The sequence below is a fragment of the Mustela lutreola genome, chromosome 2, assembly GCF_030435805.1.
Source record: "Mustela lutreola isolate mMusLut2 chromosome 2, mMusLut2.pri, whole genome shotgun sequence".
Taxonomy (NCBI): Eukaryota; Metazoa; Chordata; class Mammalia; order Carnivora; family Mustelidae; genus Mustela; species Mustela lutreola.
Window position 1 is genome coordinate 52,392,370 of NC_081291.1, and position 24,202 is coordinate 52,416,571.

Here is a 24,202-nt window from a genome sequence, read left to right on the forward strand (position 1 = left end):
TACTGACTGTTTGTGGTATGTGCATGATCTGATACCTCATAGTATCCTGGGAAGTGTATGTGTGGAGAATACTATTATTATCTCCAGTCTACAGATGAGGAAACAGAGCCTCAGAGAGGTTATGTAACTGGCCCAAGGTCACACAGCCAGTAATGCTGAGACTTGGGATCCCAGGTCTGTTTGAGACCTGAGCTCACATTTCGACGACACCTCTTGTTGCTACAAAAACGTTTAAGTCCACATCTGTGACATTCTAGTTTCATTTGGTCTTTGGAACAGAGACTCTTACAGCATCAGGACTAGGAATTTGGAAAACACTTGTCTACCCCTTTTCATGGAAAGAAGTGGAAGTGGAGGCTCCATAAGGGGCAGGGAACACCGAGAGGCCCCTAGAGAATGGTATCAGGACAAGTGGGGACAGCAAAATTGCCTCCAGTGGAGGAAGGTGGCCCTGAGAGGCCCCATCACCGAATTCCACAGCCGAGACCAAGGTGGGCCCAGTCCCCACCGGCCTGGGAATCAGCCCTGGACCCAGAAGCTGTGTTAGTCCTCCAGTGATGTGGAGGCCAGCCTGCCCTTGGCTCTACCCTCTGGGGATCCCCAGAGTGAGGACTCACTCTGCCTGCCCACAGCAACGTTTTGGAGATTCGAGGCTGCCCTCTCTTCTTCCCACAACCTTTCCAGCCTGGGCAGTCTGACTGAGCACCCATGTCCATCCTCGCCCAACTCTATGAACCCCAGCACTGAATTCTGTCTTCCCGCCCGGGGCAGATGCAGCTAAAGGAGACTGAACACCTGTGTGATCTGAGCACTCCTTTAGGTGCACTTTCTATATCTTCTTCCTGGGTCCTTCTTGGGGCGGGGGGGGGGGGTTTGCTATCATCCCTCTTCTCTTCCGCCTGGGAGTCTGACCTTTGGATAACTTCATGGCCCTGTGCCCCTGGAGATCTGAGAATGGGAGACTGTGGGCTGTGTCACTGTGCAAGCCCGCTAGGCTACATTGATTGGGAAACTGGATCCGAATGGACAGAACTCTACCTGCTGGTGTGACATCACACTGGGGGTTTTCTTGAACACCAGTGACTTAGTTTCTGGGTATCTCCTTTATGGGGACCCTGGAACCTAGGCCTATGGTTGTGCTATAGGAGATCCTGGCTCCTGTGGGGCAAGAGGCTTCTAAGGCAGGGCCGCCCGCATGTTTGTCCCTTGGGATCAAGGGGAGGTTTCTGGTTGGGCGATAGCTCTCGGGCTGCTCCCGTGGCAAAGCAGCGCCTGCCTGCTGGCTGCCTGATGTCCTGAGCAGACGGATGCCAAGCGTGACCTACGCTGGTCTCAGGAGTCTGCGTGTTTAGGAGTAGGTAAAGAGAAAGTCTTGTGGATGCTACAGGGAAACTGAGGCTCAGGGAGGTGAGGCAACTTATACTAGCTTACCAGCAGGCTGGACTCCCAGCCCCTCCAAGCCTGCTGGTAGGGGGCTTACCTCGGGCCGCACAGGGTCCTCGATGCCCACCACGCAGATGCAGGTTAGGTCATTGAGGATGTCGTTCTCATTGTCCCAGTCGGGCTCGGGGCTGCTGGGGAAGTCTCGGTAGGCCACACAGATGGTGCGCAGCCCATCGCAGGCCATGGGCTCAATCACTTTCTTCACCATCTCGTCCCGGTCGCGGGGCCGGAAGACCCGGGGCTCCCCTGCCCTGTTGAGAATTTTGCAGCATCTGGGGGCAGATGAGGGGGGAGCTGGGTAAGGTTCAGCCAAGGGCCCAAGGGTCCTCCGTCTGACCAGCTCGCGCTCCCCTCCCCATCCCCAGTGATGCCCAGCTGGCTGTGGTTGGTCATCCAGCATCCATCCACTTCATCTTCCATAATGCTTCAGGGCTGGTCCAGGCCCCTGGGCCCCATGCAGGGATGAAATCAGGACCAGCCAAAAAGAAATCAGGCCGCCTTCTTGCCATATCTGCCCCAGTTTGTCCATTCAGCAAGAGCACATCTACTTTGATCTGTCTTATATTCATGAGATTTCATCTGAAAAAATAGTTCCACAGCTAAAATGGTTTTCAGAGGGCATGAAGCCTAGGCTAGTCGTTCTGGACCTTGTTCACACATTAGAATGGCTTAGGTGGAACACCGAATAAATAAAGACCCATGTATGAGCCCTACCCCAAAGGTTCCAATTTATTTTTATTATTTTGGGGGAGAGGGGCTGAGGGAGAGAGAGAATCTTTAACAGGTTCCACACCCAGTACAGAGCCCAACGCAGGGCTTGATCTCACAACCCTGAGATCATGACCTGAGTGGAAATCAAGAGTTGGACACTTAAGTGACTGAGCCACCCAGGCCCCCTGTATCAGTGGTTTCTTAAAAGTTCCCTGGGATGATTCCAATGTGTATCCAGGATTGAGAACCACTGGGCTAGACCAATCCCATCAAGGTTTGAGTGGGGAAACTGAGGTCCAGGGACCAGGAGTGACTAGCTTAGCTCTCCAGGCTTCTCTCTGGCACCTGGAGCTGGAGTTGACTGGCTAACAATGAACATCACTATCGTTAACCATCTCTGTGCTGAGGGAATGAGGGAGATTTAACAGTGACAGCAGGTGGAACTTCCTGGTGATCCTGTGATGTAGGGACGAGAAGGGGAGGGCTCTCTGTAGAGTTTCAAGAGAAAATAGTGGAGGAAGGAAGCTCCGGGAGATGGTCCTGCTGTGGGACATTGGGAAGGGCACCTCTGGGTGCCAGATGGCCCTCCAGCCCAGCCCGAAGGACAGCCTGCACAGCACGACCTGGTGATCCCCAGCTCCCTGTCCCGTCCCCCCTTGCCCAGCCCTGCCATGTGGAACTTACTTCTTGAGCACGATCTCGGAAGCGCCCTTGCTGTACATGCGGAAGCTCTCGTCGGGCAGCTTGATGACCGTGCTCATGGACTTGCGCACGGAGTTGAAGGTGTACACCTTGTACAGCTTCTCCTCTGGCATCTGGATGCGCACAGGCTCGTAGTCCTGCTTCAGGTCCAGCACGAAGCCCAGCAGACCACACTCTGTTTTGTTGCCCACCTGCCGAGGCAGGGCTCCTTCCTTCTCTGGGGGCTGCGGGGAGAGAGGCCACGGAGGCTCACATGGGGTTGCCTCTCAGACCCCGGGGCCAGCCAGCCCCCTTTCCCGCTACCCGCACCCTCAGCCCTCTCCATCCCAGACCCAGTCCTGGCTCTGAATGAAAGCAGTTAAGCAAGATCAGCTTTTTAAAAATTATGAACTCTTTCAACACCTACAAGGTAGATAGAAAATAAGAAAATAAACACTTGTGTACCCTCCATTCAGCTTTGTAGGACCTGAACAGTATGCCCTATTTCCTTCAGATTTTTCTTTCTGGAGAAGGGAAACATGACAGATAAAAGTGAGTCCCCCTGTGTATCCCTCCTTGTCTGCAGAATCCATCCCTTGTCCCAGAAAGAATCTCTGTCTTAAAAGGGGGCATGAATTATTATCCTATGTGTTTGTTTTTTAATTTTTAAAGATTTATTTGTTATTTTTTTACTTCAGAGAAAGAGAGCAGTGGTGAGGGGCAGAGGGAGAGGGAGAGAATGAATCTTAAGCAGGTTCCACGCCCAGTGATCAGCCTATCGTGGGGCTCGATCCCACCACCTGAGGGCATGACCTGAGCTGAAATGAGAACTGGACGCTCAACCGACTGAGCCACCCAGCATCCCCTCTTTACTTACTTTGAACTTTTTCTACATTTTTATAATTAACCTTCTGGTGATTTCCAGAATTTTATGTCTTTTCCACAACAGTTTTTGTCCCCTCTCTACTAACGAAAGAAAATGACAACATGGAGTACTTAAATAAAAATGCCTAATTACTTATTAGGCCAAGAGAGCTGAGCAATTATGCCTTCAAAATACCTGGCATTTTATTACCCTCTGTGAAATATTTTAATTTTCCTCTAAAAGGATTTCAAACAATCTATGGTTGCAAGGGGCAGAGCTGCTTCCTACGTTAATTCAATCTGTTTCCATGAACTTGAGCTCCGAGATCGCCTACGTGTGTACTATGAAGCAGGGCCCCACCTCTTTTGTCTTTTGATTTTTTTTTTTCCTAGATCTTGACAAACCCGGAGGTTTTTCTATTGCTGTAGACTTTCCGTGAGCCTTTTTATCTCTAGGGCTCTGATTCTGTAAGGGAGTTGAGGTGTTGGTATTGTTTCCATTTTCATGGCCAGGAAGCAGGCCCGGCAGGGAAGTGACTTGCTCATGGTCACAGACCTACAAAGCGGCAGACCTGGGGCTGTCCCCAGGCCCCTGGCTCCTAGCACAGAGCTTCATTCAACACATTTCCCTGTTGTATGGAGCCCTTTGGGAATGCTGGATGCTGCCACTAGGCATAATCTCGAGAGGAAAATTCATGTTCGTGTTTGGGGTCCTGGGGGATAAATAGAGCCAAGAGGAAGGAATGATGACTAGAAGAACTACAAGTTATAAATAACATCTGCAAAAATGAGATGAAAAAAAGTGCAGCTAGGGATGCCTGGGTGGCTCAGTCGGTTAAGCCTCCAACTCTTGATCTCAGCTCAGATCTTGCTCTCAGGGTCATGAGTTCAAACCCCACATTGGGCTCAATGCTGGTGGGAAGTCTAGTTAAAAAAAAAAAAAAAAGAAGCATAACTAGCCTGTACCACCTCACATTCATTTGGATGGCTACTAGAAAAAGCCAAAGCAGAAAACAAGCGTTGGTGAGCGTGCGAAGAAATCGCAGCTCTGTGTGCTGTTGGTGGGAAGGTGACAAGGTGCAGCTGCTGTGGAAAACAGGATGGTAGTTCCTCAAAAGATTAAACATGGAATTCCCATATAATCCAGCATTCCACTTCTGGTTATGAGTGTATATATATATATATATACATACCCTGAAAGAATTGGCAGCAGGAACTTCAAAAGACATTTGTATACCCATGTTCATGACGTCATTACTCACAAAAGCCAAGAGGTGGGGGCAATCCATGTGTCCGTAGACAAATGAATGGATAAATAAAGAATGGTCCAGACATACAAGGGAGTATTAACCAGCCTTAAAACGGAAGGAAATTCTAACACATGTGACCACATGGATAAACCCTGAGGACATTACAAGTGAAATAAGCCAGTCACAGAAGGACAGACACTGTAGAATTCTACCTGTACTATGTGCCTAGAAGAGTCAGACTCACAGAAACAGAAAGTACGATGGTGGAGACCAGGAGCTGGTTGTTGATGGGGGTGGGATGGGGAGTTAGTTTTTGATGGGACAGAGTTTCTGTTTGGAATGATGAAAAGTTCTGGGATGGATGGCGGGGATGGTCGCACAACTGGAATGTACTTAATGCCACTTAAAAACAGTTTAGATGGTTCATTTGATGTTACAGGTGTTTTACTGCTAAGAAACCTCCAGAAAGTCCCTCCAAACAACCCAGCATAGTAAACTGTAGCACATGCCATATGATGATGCTTCTAGGAGCAGATAGAAAACAACTCTCTGCTGAGTGGCCCTCTCTGGTGGCCTAGCCCGCTCCTCCTCACCCCTCAACAGGCACTGCCCCCACCCCCCGTGCCTGGATGAATCACCAACCAGCTTAACCGCAGCAGCAGCGGTGGCCACTGTTTGAATGTCGATCGGCCCTGTCCTTTATCGGGCTTGTCACATGCGTGGTCGGGGTGTGGCCCCTCAGTGCCTGGGGAGGCCAGCGAGAGTGCTCCCACTTCACAGCTGTGTGCGGGGAGGCCCAGAGAGATGAACTCACATCGCTAGTCAGTGACCCCGCTAGGGTTGGACCTCAGTGTTCTCGGCTCTGAGCCCACAGCACATGCTCTCCTCAGAGTCCTTCCTGTCTCCACTAGCCCTAGAGATCTCTGGTTAACTAGTGAACTGGTTGATGATTGATTTAGAGTCCAAGAGGATCGGGGGAAATGTGTCTGTCTCCCACTATGGAGTAACCAGTGAATATTTGTGGAAATAATACACGAGTAATTCTGTGCTTGTCCCTGTCGGGGGCTGCCCGTGGAAGGCCAGATGGGGTGGAACTTTGGCTTCCAGAATTCTCTTCTAAAGGCCTGTCTCCGCAGGAGCTTCTCAGTGCTAGGCCTCCCAAGGTACATGAGGCAGCAGAGCCCTGGGTTCTTTCCCAGAGGCTGGGAAGGCAGATCAGTGTGAGTGACCAGGACAGTGGGACTGGCTGAGACGCCCTGGGGAGACCTACTCCCAGAAAGCAGACTCCTTGGGGACCTTCCCAGGCTTAGCAGTGCAGCTCTGTGTGTGTGTGGTGTGTGCAGATGTATGTGTAATTGTATGTGTAGTGTGTGTGTAACTGTATGTGTGTGATATGTATGAGTGTGGCTGTGTATGTGTACAGCTATAAACACATGTGGTGTGTATGTGCATAGTGTGTCCAGTTGTATGCGTATGGTATGTATATATATGCAGTTGTGTGTGTGTGTGTTTATATATGGTGTGTGTATGTAACTTTATATGTGTGTGGTATGCGTAATTATATGTGTGGTATGTGTGCAGTTGTATGTGTGTGGTGTGCATATATATGCAGTTGTGTGTGTGGTATGTGTGTTTGTGTATGGTGTGTGACTACAGTTGTATGATGTGTGTATGTAATTTTATGCATGTTGTGTGCACACATATGTGTGTATGTGCATGGTGTGTGTGGTGGTGTGTGGCATGTATGTGGTGTGTGTGTGGTATGTTCAGTGCATGTGTGTGGTGTGCATGGTGTGGTAGGTGTATATGCATGGTATGTGTGGTGTGTGTAATTGGATGAATGGTGTGTGTGCAGGTGTGTGTGTATATGCATGACATGTGTGATGGTGTGTGTGTGTGTGGTGTGTGCAGTGTGTGTGTGCCTGCACACATGCAGGGTGACAGGGTGTGATGTAGGGATTAACAGCTCTGTTAAAAATCCAAATTCCCCATTTGGGTCTATTTGCTTTAAACTCTTCTCCCAGAGACGGTGTTTGTAAACAACAAAATACAAACCAAAACAACTGAAACAATTGTTGAGTTCAACACACAGGCCCCTGCCGTTTTACCTACCAGAACCATAGCCCACCCCACCTTCCCATCTCAGCGCCCCGTAAAGTCACCTTTGAGTTTTCCGCATCTTTTGGCTGCCCTGGCTTGGCCAGAGCCCGCTCTAGAGTGTGGTTTGACTTGGGGACTCTGAGGCTCATTGGGATATTCAATGGAGCCCTGGTTTGGAGCCGGGAGATCTGGGTTTAAGGTTGGTCTCTGCTTCCTGGAGTCCTTCTCTAAGTGCCCAAGTTCTAAGGTATGGGAATACAATTAAGCAGCTCCTTCCTGCCTTTGAGGAGTACTGGGGCTCCCTGGGGTAAGGCGGCACCACGGCCACCTCAGCTTAGAAATGGGGTGCCCTGAGGGCCTGGAGCTTCTAATTAAGTGAAGTGTGGCTGATTTATTCAGGAAGACCATCCTGCCAGGAAACCCCTTTTTGCTCCTTCCTCCTGAACCACTCCAGAGGCTCTAGGGAGACTTGTTTTTCTCTCGACAGTGTATGTGTTCAGAAATATGCCATGAACTTCCAACAATTCTGCTCCACAAGTCCCCATCCTCGGTTTCATAATTCAGATGTTAACTGCAGTGTCAACCTACCTCGAAAGAGGTCTCACAAAACATGAACTTAAGGTCTGCTTGGGTGGGTTCAGCATGCAGAACATACACGGTTGGGAAAGGAGAACGCTTTCCCGAGAAAGCACTAGGCCTCATAAGTGAGGAAGGAGGTCCTTCCACCTTAAAGCGCAGCTGTGGTTCTGAGAAGCAGCAGGGCGACGGGAAGGAGATAGCAGAAGTCCTGATGTTCAAAGGGTCAGAGACAACAGAGCAAATCTGAGGGTGTGCCAGGATTTCTGAGGCAGGGGAACAATTTCTGACTCAAGGATGATTCACATAACTTCTCAGAGGGCAAGTTTAGTTCCTAATGATTTGAAATAAGACAGGGAAGAAAGCTTTGTCATCCTCAGAAAGGAGGGAGCATGGGGTTCCTGGGCCACTTTACCAGGCCTCCTGGCCAGCAGCCTCAGCCTCACACCACTCTCCACACCTGCCTGGGCTGCTTTTCCTGAGGGCCATGAGCAGAATCCTTTTAAGGGCTTATCAGATGCCACCTTGTCCCCCATGCCTCCCAGTCCTGGCTTTCATTATTCCAGCCCCAGAGAAGTGCTCAGGCCACAGATTACCTGAATGAGCCAGACATCGTCAGGTCTCCAGGCCTTGGCAGCAATGTGCCCCTGCCTGGAATGCCCTTGCCTGCTTGGTAAACTCCTCTGGAATTCTCTGGGTCCAAATCAGCCTCTTGGTGGTCAGGCGCAATCCTGGGCAGCTTTCTTGATATTTCTACACTCAGTGTTTTTAGCTGCAAGATGGGAATTGTCCTATTTACCCTGATTCCCTGGAAGGGAGGTGGAGGGTCAGGCAAGACAGGGACTGGCAAAATAAACAACAGAGGATATGGCTTCGGAATAATAATAGAAGTTATAAGAGAAATAACTAATGTGGCCTGAGTGCTTGCTACCTGTTAGGCACTGTGCGGGGACATACATATTTTCTCATCCGACCTTCACAGTGGCTCTGAAGCTGTCTCCAGGCAAAGGTGAAGCCACATGAGTTGGGTAGGAAAGGCTGGTGAGCTGCATGGGCTCATGCACGGACAGATCTGGGTTGGACAGATCTGGGTTCTAATCCTGGCTCAGCCTCTTATCTGCTCTGGAACTCCAAGCATGGCTTTTCACTTCTTCCAGCTTCAGGGTCTGATCTATGAATTAGACATGTGATGTCACCTACTTCATGGGATCATTGTACAAGGGCTACATGGGGGTAAGTTCTTAGCATTGAGCCTGGCTAAGTGAATGTTAGCAACTAGGATTAATTATATATTCACTTTACAGATTTTCAGATTGGGAAGCATAAGCTCAAAGGAGATAAGTAACTTGCTTGGGGTCACACAGGTGGTAAGTGCTGGAGATGAAGTTTGAACCTTGTTTTGCTGGACTTCAGAGCCAAAACTTACTGCTTCTTGGACTAGGTGTCAGGACATCTGCATTCCAGCTTCAGTTGCCCACGGGGAAATTTGGAGCAAGTCCCTTCCTAATTCTGGGTCTCAGAGTAAAGTGAGGGGGCTGGACCAGAGGGTCTCTAAGACCTGTGAGTCCATGGAGATGATGCCCATACAAACTATACTAGAAATACTCAAGTAGGTTGTTTTTCTGTTTTTGCTTTTTAAGAATGAAAGGTGCTAGCTAATTGGGAGGTCTCTAGATTAGTGTAGACTAGAGGGCTGGAGGCAGCTGCAGAAGAAGCTCAGTATGCTGGAGGAAGTGGCAGAGCAGTGGTGTTGGCCATGGGACAGAGAGGGGGCCAACTACTACCTCTTGCTGCCACAAAAACAGGAAAGTAGAACATAGGGATAGTCCTGTCCTGAGGATCTTATTAATTCATATTCACCCATCCACTGCCCTCCTACTCATCCACTCATCCATTCAACCATCCACCCATCCATCCATCTACCCATCCATCGCCCATCCATCCGTCTGTCTCCCTACCTAATCCTCATCTCATTGATTATATATCTATACATTTATTCACTGATCAATTCACTTACCTCACCCACCCAACCTGTACTTCCCAGGAACTATGCCTGGGGGAACAGAGATGACTCAAATGTTTTTCTCCCTCTCAACGAGCCCACGTTGTCTATGTCAGAGAATAAGAAGACATGGGAGAGTCAGTGCTCTCACAGAGGAGGAATCAGGTGGAACATCTGGAAATGAGATTCTAGCTTTGCCGCCAGTGCCATGCGACACCCCTAATTGAGATGTCTCCTCAGCTCTCCTGGCAGACCCCAGAACAGCTTTTTTTTTTTTTTTTTAAATGTGATTACATAACCTACATCTCAATCCAAGCCCACCTGGCAGGGCTGTGCCCCTGCAGCCACCCCATCCTCGGAAGCCTGCTCTGGGAATTGCCCTGCTCCCTTCTCTGCCACATCTGCAGGACAAGATCATTAACAGCAACTTGGTTATTTTAGGAAGGCCTGGGGAACAGAATAAAACACTGCTGAGTTCCCTTGATTCCCAAATTGGGGCGGGGGTGGGGTGGGAAGAAGACAAACGTCATCATTTCTGGCATCGCCCCAGGGGCTCTTGGTCACCCCTCTGTATGCGTCCTCCCGACCTACTTTCTCCTCTTCTCTGGGGGCCTCCCTCAGCCTGCAGCTCCGGGGTGATGTGGGTGGCTGTTCAGCCCTGGACAGTGCAGACCTTGCAGTCCCAGTGTCTGGAGGCAGAAGCTGCCTCCTCCCCTTTCTCCTACCAGCCCTCAGCTCCTCGCTGCTGAGTCACACTCTCCTCCCCATTTGGATGAACTCCTGGCGGCTCCCACAACCCAGCCTGACCATGATGCTTCAAGCTGGCTCTGGGACAGAAGGCAGAGGTTGGGGCTAGGGCACATTTGGGAGGCAAGGCAAAAAGCCCAGCCGCTCACCTAGATGCTCCCACTACAGATGTCCTGTATCTGGCTGCCGACTGACCTCTGGATGGACAATTCCGTGTTTCTCTTCATCCAAATATTGGTTAACTACAAAAAGGCCATCTGTGCTTCTAAACCAAATGGGGATCACAGCATGATGAGTCTACACAGCTTAGCTGAGAGAGGAATATGAGAATTCTTATCGGAATTTGTGATACTGCTACTATTACTAACAACAAAATGTCATTGGTGGTAGATCCTTTCTGAAAATGGCCAAATTAGTTCCCTCTCTAAATCCATGCCCTTTGCAGTGTGATCTTATAGTTCCTTCCATTAAGAGATGGCATCTATTTCCCCATTCCCTGAATCTGCACTGGCCTCTTGGCTTGCCTTGGCCAACATCATGCACCAAGATGACACTGTGAACCAGCCCAGACCAGCCTTCTGGAAGAGCTGGGACCACACGGAGCCAAGATGAACCATCCCAGCTGAGGCCATCCCAGCCCAGCCTACCGTGCTGCTGAGATCAGCAGAGCTGTCCACCTGAGCCACCACAGATGCAGATGTGAGAGGGAGCCCCATGGACAGTGGAAGAGCCCACCCACAGAATTGTGCACTAAATACAGTTTGGTTTTGGAGCCACAAAGTTTTGGAGTCCAGTAGTCCCTGCTTATTTTGGGGGGATATGTTCCAAGACCCCCAGGGGACGCCCAAATCTGTGGATCATACCGAACCCTATATATACTATGTTTTGTCCAAGACATGTATCTTTGTGATAAAAGTTTAATTTATAAATTAGGCACAGTAAGAGATTAACAACTGATTAAGAACTGATACTAAAATAGAACAATTATTACAATATACTGTAGTAAAAGTTACGTGAATGTGGTCGCTCTCTAGGTATCTTACTGTATTGTACTCACCCTTCTCGTGCTGCTGTGAGATGATAAAGTGCCTATGTGCTGAGCTGAAGTGGAGAAGGGTACAGCCTGTGCTGTAAATCACGAGGCCACTCTTGACCTTCGGACAATATATCAGAAGGAGGGTCAGCTGTTAAGGGCTGAGGCTGACCACCCATAACTGAAAGGGGAACTACTGTAGTTATGTGGCAAAAGCCAACTAATAGTAAGTGTTTTGTTTTTGCAAGGAGGACAATGACAGGATCTAAAAAACGCAATTAACATTTTTGGGGGCTCATATAAATATCATTGCTAAATCAAAAAGAAACAAGTTGCTTGCTATATGACCACCCAAAATATATCAGCAGTATTCAAAAATAGGAATCACATCATTCAATCTGCCTGGTGTCTCTGCATCACCCCGCGGACCTTGGTTCCTCCAGTGGAGGCTACACCACTCACCAGAATCTTGGTGGTGTAGGCGCTGTTGATGGCAATGGCATTGACGAGCAGCTCCAAGGTCTTGGCATTGATGGAACTGGGGTCAGGGATCTCCTTGTAGTGGACATCGCCGATGTAGGCCTGCACAACTGTCATGCGATTGGTGGTCAGCGTGCCCGTCTTGTCCGAGCAGATGGCGGTGGCATTGCCCATGGTCTCACAGGCATCCAGGTGGCGTACCAGATTGTTGTCTTTCATCATTTTCTGGGGGCAGGGGCAGGTGAGAGGGTGACAGTGAGGAGAGGGAGCTGGGGGGGGGCAGGGAGTGGGGTTGGAGACACTGGGAAAGCATGCAGTAAGAGGTGCAGAGCTGCTGCCATGTGCCCCGTGTTTCCCACATGTGCAAAGATGTGGAATTGGAGATCTGTGTATGTGCAGCCTTTTAATTGAACCACTTAAAAGATCTGATTAATTGACCTTTTTTTTTTTTTTAAGAATCTGTATTCCTTATGGAAAAGATAGGGAAAAGGATGATAAATTAATGTTGGGTCTTCTACAATGACCTCAAATATTTTTCTCTTATACCCTAACAGAAGTAGCCATCCTTTATTTGGTTAATGGTTTTATGTTTTTGTTTTTGTTTTTCAAATATTTTGCTGGTTCCTGGTTTTCATTGTCATTTTTGGTCCCACCAAAAATAAATAAATTTAGGATACATGTATGTGTTTGTAGACATAGGACAGTATCTGGAAAAATTTCAAAATGTTAGGGTTATTATTTCTGCATGGTAGAATGACAGGAGATTTTTACTGCCTTCTTTTAAAAAAATCTATAGATTCTAAAAAAAAAAATCTACAGATTTTTTTCTGCATCACATATATATTATGCCTCGTATAACAAAAGTCACAAATTTCTTTTCAATATACAAACACACAAAAGAAAACAAATCCATCTTTATCCATCACCCAGAAAGGATACATCTTATGTATAGACATCTTCTTAAATTTATAGCAAAAATGATATCCCACCATACATAGTACTATGTACTATGTACATAGTACCCCTCTCATGGCTTAATGAAAATCACCATCTTTCTGCCACTTTCTGGTATTTCTGAATTTTCTGGTATTCACGTACTCTCTGTCTTCCCAGCTTCACTCCTAGCTTCTTTGAGGTTCTCAAGCAAACTCATGCAAATGAAGTAATTCTCAAGCAAGCGTCATGCTTAAGATAGACCCTGCAGACCCAGTTACCCTATCTGGCAAGAGGGGGCAAGAGAAGCTGCTAGAGGCTGAATCAGACAAAGTTCTCGTCTGTTCCTAGTAATCTGGTTTCCTTTGTTCTTGCTCCCCATCCTAACTCTTCATAAAAAGGGTAAAAAAAGAGCGCCATTAGAATAGTTTTAATAGCAGTTCATGTTACGAAGAAATGAGTATTGGTAGAATTATATGCTATTGCAATCTTATTATAACCTGCGATAATAGTGACACCTCATGTATGTTGAATGCAGGAGCAGTAGCAATAGGAATTTGCAACACGCTTTATGGCTGGCGAAGTTCTTCCTGGTTCATTTTCTAGTCTGATGGTACAGGAGGCCTGTGAAACCTTTGGGGATGGCGATCCTCCACGTTGGCCAATGGAAAAGCCACAGCCAAGTGATTTGACCAGGATCACACACCTAATATGGGTTAATGCTCAGACTGAAACCTAGCTCTATTTAACTTCACAGGCTGGGTCATTCCATCGGGCCCCTGCCCATCTGGGGCAGGGTTCGTCTGTTGGGCTTAAGAATAAATACATAGGTGGCTGCTCTGTCCTGGAAGTGTGGCTGGTCTGACATGAAACGTGCTGTACGTGTAAAAATATGTGTTGGTTTTTGAAGACTTATTAGGAAAAAGGCAATGAAAGACATCTCACTAGCTATTTGTATGCTATTATATGTTGGATTGCTAACATAATATGTTTGGACATAAAGGTGAACTAAATTATATTACTAAAGGTGAAGTAAATTATATTATTAAAATTAACGTCACCTCTTTCTTTTTACTCTTTCCTTTGAACATGGCCGCAAGGGAATTTAAAATCACACATACAGCTCACGTTGCTCCTCTGAGTCATCTCTGTTCTTTCGATGGCAGCTCCCAGGGTGGGTATGCCAGGCTCAGAGAGGGGAGAGTTTGCCTCTCCTGGGTTGGGGCTGTACTCAGTTTATCAAGTGACTATAAAAGTAACATGACCTAAGACAGCTGAAGGTACCAGATGCCAGAGATGTGAATGGCAGAAGGTGCAGAGACCTAAAAAGGTCTGTATATGGTCACCCCAAACTACCTCTGTGTGACTTTCAAGACACCCTGAGCTCAGCTGGGTGGCCGTGGGGGTCCCCTCTCATGGCTTAATGAAAATCACCATCTTTGGGCTCCAAACTCCCAAGCAGCATCGTGTTGTGACCCGTTTGGTCTTTGGTCTGTGAGATGGAGTTTCTTCAAGAACCCTAAAACAAGGAGGCGATAAGGGCCATATCCTTTACCCAGAGCTGCCACTTTCTGGCATCTGCCTAGAGATCTCTTTTCTGTATGAAATTACATCGGCAAGCCCAGTCCAAATTCCAAGTTGGAAACTGACGCCCGCCGTGCCCTCCAGCAGCTCTGCCAATGTCTCAGAGCCAATGCCTTGTTTATAAACATGCCCAGGGCTCCATCCTTGTAGGGACATCCTGGCCTTGGGGCACTGGGGACCAGGAGTGCAGAGCTCTGCCCTCTAAGGTGGGAAAACCATGCGGCCAACAGCAGAGAATGAGGCCCCAAGCTTGAGGCACCCACCGAGATGCTCAGCCCAGGGTTTGGACTCCATGGTCGGCCTTGGCCTGGGAGCAGGGGGCGGCAGGGCTCTGCCATCTGGGGAGCACTAGAAACACCCACCCCACCCCCAGACCCAAGTATCCACAGTCAGCTTTCATGGACTTACCACCCTTCATGAAACTGCTTTTAAAACCTCTTCCCTTTTCAGCCCATCCCTCGAGTGGTAGGGGTTTCCTTAAATCAGATTTCTTTTGGCTTTAGGTTTATCTCTTCCCAACTTCAGGGAGCAACCTCTGAGATGAGTTGCAGAAATATCACAGCTTCCATGGGACTTTGACCTCAGACTTCTCCTTACATTTGGTGAGATGGGGTTGGGTTTGGGCCTGCATTGTAAGGTCTGCTTTTTATGGTGGTTTTTTTTTTTTCTTTTTTAAAGTGGAGTTGATGATCTGGGCGCCTGGGTGGCTCAGTGGTTAAGCTGCTGCCTTTGGCTCAGGTCATGATCTCAGGGTCCTGGGATCAAGTCCCACATCGGGCTCTCTGCTCAGCAGGGAGCCTGCTTCCTCCTCTCTCTCTCTCTGCCTGCCTCTCTGCCTATTTGTGATTTCTCTCTGTCAAATAAATAAATAAAATCTTAAAAAAAAAAAAAAAAAAAAAAAAAAAAGTAAATTAAAGTGGAGTTGATGATCAATGTTCAAAAATCAGTCCAGGATTCTGGCTTCTCTGGGAAAAATGTGAAGAGTGGGCAATGCAAGGGGGCTGCATCTGCAAGGCAACACTTGGCTGGGGTGAATGATGGCTATCCCTGGAGCCAGGGTGTGGCCCTCTGAGCTGCTATAGGCCTCCCTGAGGACACGTGAGTTCTGGGTTCCCACATATGTCTCGTCTCCCAACTTCCAGGGTGCCCCCTTCCTTCTTCTTAGCTCTACTCACGGCCCAGCGCCTGCCCCACAGGCCACCCCCAGAGCCCTGGCTGGGGGCAGCTGATCCGAGCTGTGCCGGCCAGTCCTCTCCTTCTCACCTTCACGGAGTAGGCCAGTGAGATGGTGACGGCCAGAGGGAGCCCCTCTGGCACGGCGACCACCAGCACTGTCACACCGATGATGAAGAACTTGACAAAGTACTGCACGTAGACAGGCGTGCACTCGGGTAGCCACGGCTTCTTATTGACCACGAAGGTGTCCACGGTGAAGTAGAGCACCAGGATGATGACTGTGATGGCCGACATCACCAAACCTGTAACATGGGTTGGGGGACAGATCTGCTCAGGGGTTCTTCTGAGGGTGGGGGCCCTGGGAAGTGAGATGGGGACCAAACACTTGGCTAGGCGGACCCTAACCCACATCTCATAGCTTTATGGCCTGGGGCATGTCCTTGAGCCTTACAGAGCCTCAGTCTCCTCTTCTGTGCAATGGGGATGCATGTTTATTTCACGCGGTTTTGCAAAGATCAAAAGTGATGGATGCATGTAAAGCCCCTTGCACAGTGCCTGACACCTTGTGGGTGCTCAAGAAATGTGTGCTGAGACCATGGGAATCAGTTCGAACTCCCTGCATAGTTCTCACACACGTTCATGTGTGGTTAGTACCATTTATCAACTCACCCGCCCAGGTACCTAGTGGCTCCTAATTCAGGAACAAGGGACACAGCCCTAGAGAGGACAGAGTCCCTCCCCTTGAGAAGCTGAGACTTCAGAGGGGGAGGCAGACAAGAAGGAAAAAACTCATGAACAAGATCGTCCACGTAGGGATAATGGTGTGTAGAACTGCAGGGCGACGTGACAGAGAACCACACAGGCTGCCGGTAAGAAAATGACCCACGTGTCCATCAGCAGACCGAGGGATCAAGAAAACATGGCACAGACACACAGCAGAGTATGACTCAGCCTTAAAAAAGAAGGAAGTCCTGCCATTTGCAACCCCATGGATGGGCCTGGAGGACATGATGCTAGATGAGAGAAGGCAGACACAGAAGGGCTTACATGAGGAATAGAAATAGTCAAACTCATAGAAGCAGAGAGTGGAAGGTTGGTTGCCAGGGGCTGTGGGGAGGGGGAGAGAGAAGGTTGTTTTTCAGTGGATATAGAGTTTCAGTTATGCAAGATAAAGAAGTTCTAGAGCTCTGCTTGACACCATGGGGCCAACAGTGAACAATATGGTATTGTGAACTTCAAAACTGGGTAAGAGGCTAGATTTCCTCTTCAGTGTTCTGGCCCCAAACAAAGGAAAACAGAAAAACCCAGGAAAGAACACAGGAATTTTGGGAGTTGGGGAATATGTTTCATACCTTGCTTGTGGTGATGGCATCATGGGTGTACGCCCATGTCCAAATTCATCAAGATGTACATTACATGTGTGTAATTTTTTGCATATTGATTGTACTTCAATCAAGCTTCAAAAAAGAAAACAGAACAACACGGGCTGGTGGGGAGGGACTGTTTTAGCAAGGGTGTTCAGGGAAGACTTCCTGGAGGAGGTGATACTTGAGTAGATGGGGAATGATGAGAAGGATCAGCCAGAGGGTGACATGTAGAAAGTGTTTTGGATGGAGGAAAGAGCAGGGAGCCCTCTTTCAGCTGAGGACACTGAAGTCAGTGAGGGAAGGGACCTGTCCAAGGCCACAGGCCCGAGAACATTACAGAGTTAGGAGATGTGAATGGCTATCTGCCCGGATCCCCTGAGATCCCCTGGCCCGTTCGGGGAGCTGTAGGCACTGTGCAGGTGCTGCAGAGACTGTGCACAGCTGCGGACTCTGCCAGAGGAAGTCCACACTTCAGAGAGCACTTTCTCCTGTCAGGACGTATCTGGGACGGCACCCCACCCCAATCTGATGGCCAGTATTCAACGGCTCAGGTGGAGGGTCCAAAAGCCCAGACCCCTTGCTGCAAGACCAGACAGACCCTGCAGAGGTAGACAGAGACGGGGATTTCTCCAGGAAGTATCTGGCTTTTTCTGTGGCCCTACTGAGTCTTTTACCCTTTACAGGTCTCACCGGAGAGCACCCTTGCCCCTAAAAATCCTGCACCCATCCACCTCAGACTCTGCTTCAGGGAATTCAGCCCAAGAGGGAAGCAGGGGTGGGATGTGAACCTAGAAGTGTTGGACCCCAAACTCCATTCTTGGCAAGGCTGAGGGGGGAGAGGGGGGTGAGCAAGGGCTTTGAAGGCTGTGGGTGGATCTCATCGCTCCTTCCACACACACCAACACCCCCGCCCCCCCCCCCCCCCCCCCGCCCCGGCCAGTGGCGGTACTGTGGCTCTGCAGAGTCTGCTGTATGCCAAGGCTGGAGGAAATCCCTGGGCCCATCGCTCCCCCGCCCCCATCTCCAGCTGTGGGACTTCAGAGCGGGCTCTATCCCCATCTGACAGTCGCAGGGGCGGGAAGCCAAGCTCCCAGCAGCCGGGAGCTATCACCAGGCCCTTAGTTTAAATATAGACAGCCAAGCCTGTAATTTGCCTCCCTTCTCCACGCTGTGGTGCCTATAATTAGAGCCGGGAGACAGCCAGGTGGGGAGGCCTTGGTGTTTGCGTGTCCTCATGTGGGATGAGAGGCCAAGGCCATGTCAGACGGGCAGGGCTGGCCTTGCAGCTGAGCTCAGCTTCCTGGGCTGGAGGGGCCACCACCAGCCATCACCTGGAGCTCCCAGCTCAGTGGGGATCAGGCTTGTGTTGAGGCTCAGATAGGAGGCTTCTCACTGGGCTCCTAGCATGGCCCTCAACCTCTTCAATCTTTCCTTTGCATGGCAGCTGGGGTCGGGGGGCCAGTCAAGAGTCCTAATCCAGACCCCACTCTGCAGATGAGGCAACTGAGAGCCAGCTCGGGGCGGGGCCCTAGCTGGGGTCCCTCTGTGTACCCCATGTCCCCTGTGCACCGTCCACGGCGGCCGCACGCTTACCTGCCTTGCCGATCTGCACAGCCAGCTTGGTGAGCTTGCCCTGCAGCACGGATTTCTCCTTCTTGTGCATGTTGGCCTTTTTTTTGTCATCAGCATCGCCGCCCTCAGCACTCTTGAGGGGCTGCATCTCCATGGCGGCGGCCCCATCCTGCTGTTTGGCTGTAGGGGACAGAGTATGCACATGCACGCACACACGCACACACATGCACGCACACACGCACACGCGCACACAGCCAGGTCAGCCTGCAGGGTGGGCATACTGGCACCCACCCTGCCTGCCCAGGGGAGTGTGCTGAGACATTCACTCCCTTGTCTGGACCCCTGCATGGCTGGCACAGACACCCTGTGATACGGGATCTGCTTCTTCCAGCTGGAGACCCTAGTCCCAGGGCCAGGGACTGCCTTGGACCTGGAATCCAAGTGTGAATAGGGAGTGACACAGTTCTTGGGTTCCCAGCAGGTGTAGCTGGGGTCCCCTCTGGGCCTGAAGAAGCCCAGAGATCCTTCCCCAAATGGCCCCTCAGTTTCGCCACATTTAGACAAGACAGATAGCCTTGGCCTTCCCCAGGGGGTTCTTGAGTATGTTGTTGGGATATTAATAGTCGCCAGAGAAGAGGGACACAAAGAGGGCTTAAAAGATAAGAGAGTGTCCTTATCCTTGGGTGCCAAGCCTCCTCTTTCTTCGGTGAAGGACTGACTGGTGGGTCTGGGGCCTACCCCTTAGCCCCTCAAGATTCCAAAGAACCAGCTTTAAGTCTTCAGCAAAATGGGTAGCCTAGCACAAAGGCTGGGGAAGAGCTGGCTCACAGCTGGCCCCTGTCCTCATGGGTGATGTCTCCATTGGGCCTGCCACCATGTGAATCACAGCCACCCCCCCCCCCCAAATGCCAGGCACCTGCAGGCACAGACCTGTCTGCTTCTAGCCTGGCTCTCAGAGCCAGTGGGGGGAGGGGCAGCAGGGACCCCAGAAGCCGGTGAATACAAAAGGGTTACCTTTGCTCTGGCTGGCGTCCACATTGCCATCCTGCATTTTACCTACACGACAAAGAATTTTAACAGACAACAGAGAACAGACAACACACGTCGATCATCAGAGACGCAACAGGGCCACCGACATTCATGTCACAGATGGAGGAAGGGCCGGGCCGACTCCGTCCCTCCACACGGGGACGCTAAGGTGGCCTGAGACAAGAAGAAACCTGGCCACTGCACTGGCTGCAGGCTCTGTCCTGATTCTCTGGGGGGGCTTGGAGAGAGAGCTTCAGTGGGAGTTATTTCAGACCTGAGAGTACTGAGTAAATGACTGCTTTTGAGGGTAAAAGGGACCAGAGCTGACTGGCAGGAAGCAGAGAGGTCCTCAGGTCCCCAGTGATTAATTTGGTCAGTGCTTTGGTGGGCTGAGAGGAGGCAAAGGAAATGAAAGACACACACACACACACACACACACACACACACACACACACACACATTCTAGAAAGGGGAGGACTTTGGTCAATGTGTTCCTTAGTTCCTGGCTCCAGGAGTGATGTATGTAGAATTTTGCTTTCTCCTTGTCCATCTGGAGGAGTGTGAAACCACAGCAAGGACAACCCCCCGCCCAGCTCCACTGAGAGTGACCCATGCCAAGGGTGAGCAAGAGCTCCTTAATGGTGGGCTTTGAGGGGCCCCAAGCACTGCTCCCGCTGGGAAGTTGCCGATCCCTCCCTCCACTTGGGTGTATGCTCTTTATTCTGAGGCTGACCAGCCTGGGCCCTAGCAAACAGGGAAGTAGGGCTGGTGGTCTCCCCTGGGTGCCCCCCTGCCCTGGCCCTGCATGCCAGTGCTGGGGAAAGGGCTGAGTCTGGGGCTGCTCACCTCCTAATCAGGGCTGCCTGGGAGTCCCCCCAGCCTGCTCCAGTCTTGGCCAGAGGCTTGTGGGCTGGGTTTGCAGCATGGGCCGTACTGGTAGCCCCTCGTTGGCAGCTGAGACACCTGTCTTTACCTGTTGGCACTACAGAGAGGAGGTTTCCTCCTGTCCCTTTGGCCTGTCCTCTGAGCTCACTCAGAGCTCTGCCCACAGGCCTTGCTACCTTGGGAGGAGCCTGCGGAGGTCAGCCGCCCTTGGCCATTTGCTGTGAAGAATGAGAATCACAGCTCATGTTCTGTGAGAAACCACCACGTGCCAGGTGCATATAGAACATCCATGATTTCAGCTAACCCACATCACATCCCCATAAGGGCACTCCTGCCCTGCTCCCACTTCCAGATCAGAAACTGAGGCTCAGAGAGACAGATGACCTGCCTGGGTCCCCGGGGTTAACGCAGAGCTGGCCCCATCTATGTTTCCACCCCAGTTGAGGAGAAGGCAGCTAGCCCTAAGCTCCTCTGAGCACAGAGGAGGGTCATCAAGGTGGTTGTGTGCCCCTGTTTGGACATGAACTAGCTGTGTGGCTTTACCTCTCCCAGTCTCAGTGTCCACCTCTGTAAAATAGGGAAGCAACATTCAGCTTCTTGAGCACCTGACAGTGGCCTTAGTCATAACCACTTGCCCATTTAGCATTCTACATTTTGTGGGTTCCTCTCTTGCCCACCTCCCCAATACCCTGTGGGTGAGATGGGAGCAAGTCTAAGCACTCCCATTTTACAGATGAGAAAACTGAGGCCAAGAGAGGTTCAGAGACAGCTCTCATTTCTGGAGCGTCCTGATGATAACCCCGTGGCTGCCTTACTGGTTCCATAACCAGTAAGGCACCCACACCAGATCACGCTGTAAGTGACTCGGAGGGGAGAAGTGGCTTTCCTGGATCCCAGCCCCGTGCTACCTCTCCAGGGGAAATGTTGGGCTGTTCCCCCGCCTCTCACGGCAAATGGTCAGGGACCCACCCTGGGGGCGGAAAGAGAAGGCCCCCATTGCTCTATTGCAAAGTTCTTTTTGCTGGATTAAAAACAAAACAGAAAAAGCCTTTTTAGAGCCAACAGGAATGAACTACAATAATTATCTTTATTTTTAAAAATAATTTTACTAACTGGGCTAAAGGGCATGGGAGGACTCCTCTTCCATACTTGGTTCTAGAAGACACAAAGGGGCCTTATTTGCATTGCATATTATCAAATGCAATAGCCCATGTGTGCGCCCATTAACCAAGCTAGCAATTTCCTCTTTTATTTCCATAGTGATCACGTGGCCAGAAAGATAATCACCAGTGCATATGTTCAAGGGAGGGAGCAGTGTTGTGGGGGTGCTTCTGCGCACATGGCCTGGTTTCTCAGAAGCCAGGGGCTTTTCTCAGCCAAAGTGGAACTTGCCTGGGCCCTGTAACTATGGGGGGGACAGCCAGACCTGGGTCTGTGCATGACCCAGGAAAGGGGGCTCTTGCAGGGAAGCTGGGATGGGGAACTTGGGCGGAGACTTGGAGACCCCCCACCCCACATCAGATGCAGACACAGCTTTGACAAATGGGTCTGTTATGAGCCATGAGTGTGAAAAGTGTGTGTGTGGAGGTTCGATGGTGAGGTGACCTGATAAACAAGCTTTGGGGAGCACTAAAGAGATGAACTGGGAGATGTTACTTCTCTTGCCTGTGCTTCCATCTCTTCCTCTGTGACATGTGACAATGTCGACCAAGGTGATGCTTAGGAAAAGCATCACAAAGTGCCCTGTTAATGTCTGGAGTTCAGAGTGGTGTATTTACTAACCGTGATTATAAGCAATGTATTGAACAATGGTATGTTAATCAGTATAAATGAAATAATAAAATGATAATGGCAGTCATAATGGCTCCAAGATGAATGGAACACACCCGCTTTCAGCTGGGAGGGGGCTTGGTGAGGGTGGGTCCAGAGGGACTACTGCCAGCTAAGTGTGTTTTCTATAGCCAATCATCCTGATTTGGCTCAGAGGAAGGAAGAAAAGGAATGGTTAATTCTCTCATTGACCAAGGCTCAGCCAGGCACCTCTCAACCTTTAATACACTCTGGCCTGGAGCCTGGAGAGCTCATTAGATGAGATCAGGCACATTCAGTGTGGTATGGCCCTAGACTGGAGAGCTTATATGAATGCAGATTTTAGTTCAGTGGGTCTGGGGTTGGGCCTGAAATTCTGCATTTCCAACAGGCTCCTAGGAGATGTCCAGGCTTCTGGTCCTCTGGTTACTTTTTGAGAAGCAATGGCTTAGAGCACTATTTCCCTAAGTATATTAGAGAAACAAACCAATCCCACAAGATTCAGCCAGAAAATGTCCTGCAGCCAAATCAGCCTGGGAAGCCCTCCATGGCTAACTTTCCACTATATACCAGCATATTCAAGGCTCTGAGAAGTTCTGCAATAAGGAGGAGACCAATTCTGTCCCATGGTTCTTAAACATTTCTGACCACAGGATCCTTTTCTTGGGGGCAGGACCTATTGATATTCCTGTGATGTTTACAAGACACACTCTTTCAGGAAACTCTGGATCAGGAAGTGGAATAAGTACTTTAGAGCCAGCAGGCCTGGGTTTGAATCCTAAGTCTGCTTCTTTCTTGTTCTGTGATATTAGGCTAGTGGCTTGATCTCTCTGAGCCTGTCTCCCAATCTTTAAAGTGGGGACAATAAACTCTGTATCACAAGGTTGTCATGAGGATCAAATGAGGCCATGAGCAGGAAATGTTTGCAAAATGTCTGGCATACAGTAGGTAGTCAAGTTCCCCATATTTCCTGCAGTTTTTCTCAGGATACCAGGAGTTTTCTGCTACAGTTTGGAAGTGAAGCAGACTTTTTTTAGGATGGACCAGCCTGGATGCAGTCTGTATGTTCACTGAGCCCAGTGGGCTCACTGCTCTGTGGGAAGCAGGATGCCAGCTCCTGTTTCCTTCTCCCCCTGCCTGGGTTTGCCTATATTGGTTCTCCCTGTCATCCCTCGCCACCCCTCCCTGACGCATGACACCTCCCACACCCCAAGCTGTTCTCCTTTCTCCTCCGGTGCCTGAAATAGACCCACACCCAAATTAGCAAGGCGCAGCTCACAGAAGTGTCTTTCTTGGCCCCTGACATCTACAAGGGGCTTCCATCATTGGTCACTTTGAATGCAGGTGGCCCAGCCAGAGGTCTGGGGCAGGGGATGGGAGTATGAGGTAGGACAAGACCTCCACATCTTCCAGGAGTGGTGAGGAGGAAATGATATAATGGACGAGAAACCCGCAGCCCAGTGCCTTGCATGTAGCAATGCCGCAAGAAAGGCTTTTTCCTTCCCTCAGTTCCCCGGGGCAACTGTTTTATGATCAAGCCCTATAGCTTGGGTGACTATCATGCTACCTAATCTGGGGACAGGGGACCGATCTGAGTACACAGAAGCCTCATCACTCTGAAGATAGGAGGGTACAGAAATAAGAAATCCTCTAAAGGTTTGGAGGCAAGTGAATGGAATTCCTTCTTGCCTGTGGGTAAGGAGGTTAAAATGCAGATCCCAAGGTACTGTGGTTGCCCCCCCCCCCACCACCCCTCAGCCCCCAGGGGGCCCGTAAGAATGCAGAGACTCAGGACAAATGCTCTAGCACAGGCAACAGCAGGAAACACCAGTCCACTTCCGAGGGACAGAACCAGGCCCGCGCCCAAGCGAGCCCCCTGCCCGTTCACTCCGAGAAAAAGAAGAGGAAGAAATGTTTATCAGTGGCTCAGCCATGCTGTGGGGTGGGGCCAAAGAGCTGA

At 50.0% G+C, this 24,202-nt stretch overlaps 1 protein-coding gene across 11 annotated transcripts in view; it reads right to left on the bottom strand.

Annotated features, from left to right (window-relative positions):
- The window catches only part of ATP2B2 (ATPase plasma membrane Ca2+ transporting 2), a 367,144-nt gene that overhangs the window by 29,337 nt on the left and 313,605 nt on the right, over positions 1 to 24,202 (bottom strand). For 9 of the 11 annotated variants that reach the window (XM_059161728.1, XM_059161732.1, XM_059161731.1 and 6 more), the window contains 6 exons: positions 19,534 to 19,575; positions 18,541 to 18,699; positions 15,668 to 15,882; positions 11,870 to 12,112; positions 2,839 to 3,080; positions 1,481 to 1,715 (listed from right to left, as the gene is read on the bottom strand). In XM_059161728.1, coding sequence (XP_059017711.1) covers positions 1,481 to 1,715; positions 2,839 to 3,080; positions 11,870 to 12,112; positions 15,668 to 15,882; positions 18,541 to 18,699; positions 19,534 to 19,575 — 1,136 coding nt within the window. The remainder of the gene's footprint in view (positions 1 to 1,480; positions 1,716 to 2,838; positions 3,081 to 11,869; positions 12,113 to 15,667; positions 15,883 to 18,540; positions 18,700 to 19,533; positions 19,576 to 24,202) is intronic. The other 2 variants (XM_059161734.1, XM_059161736.1) reach the window with 1 other exon arrangement.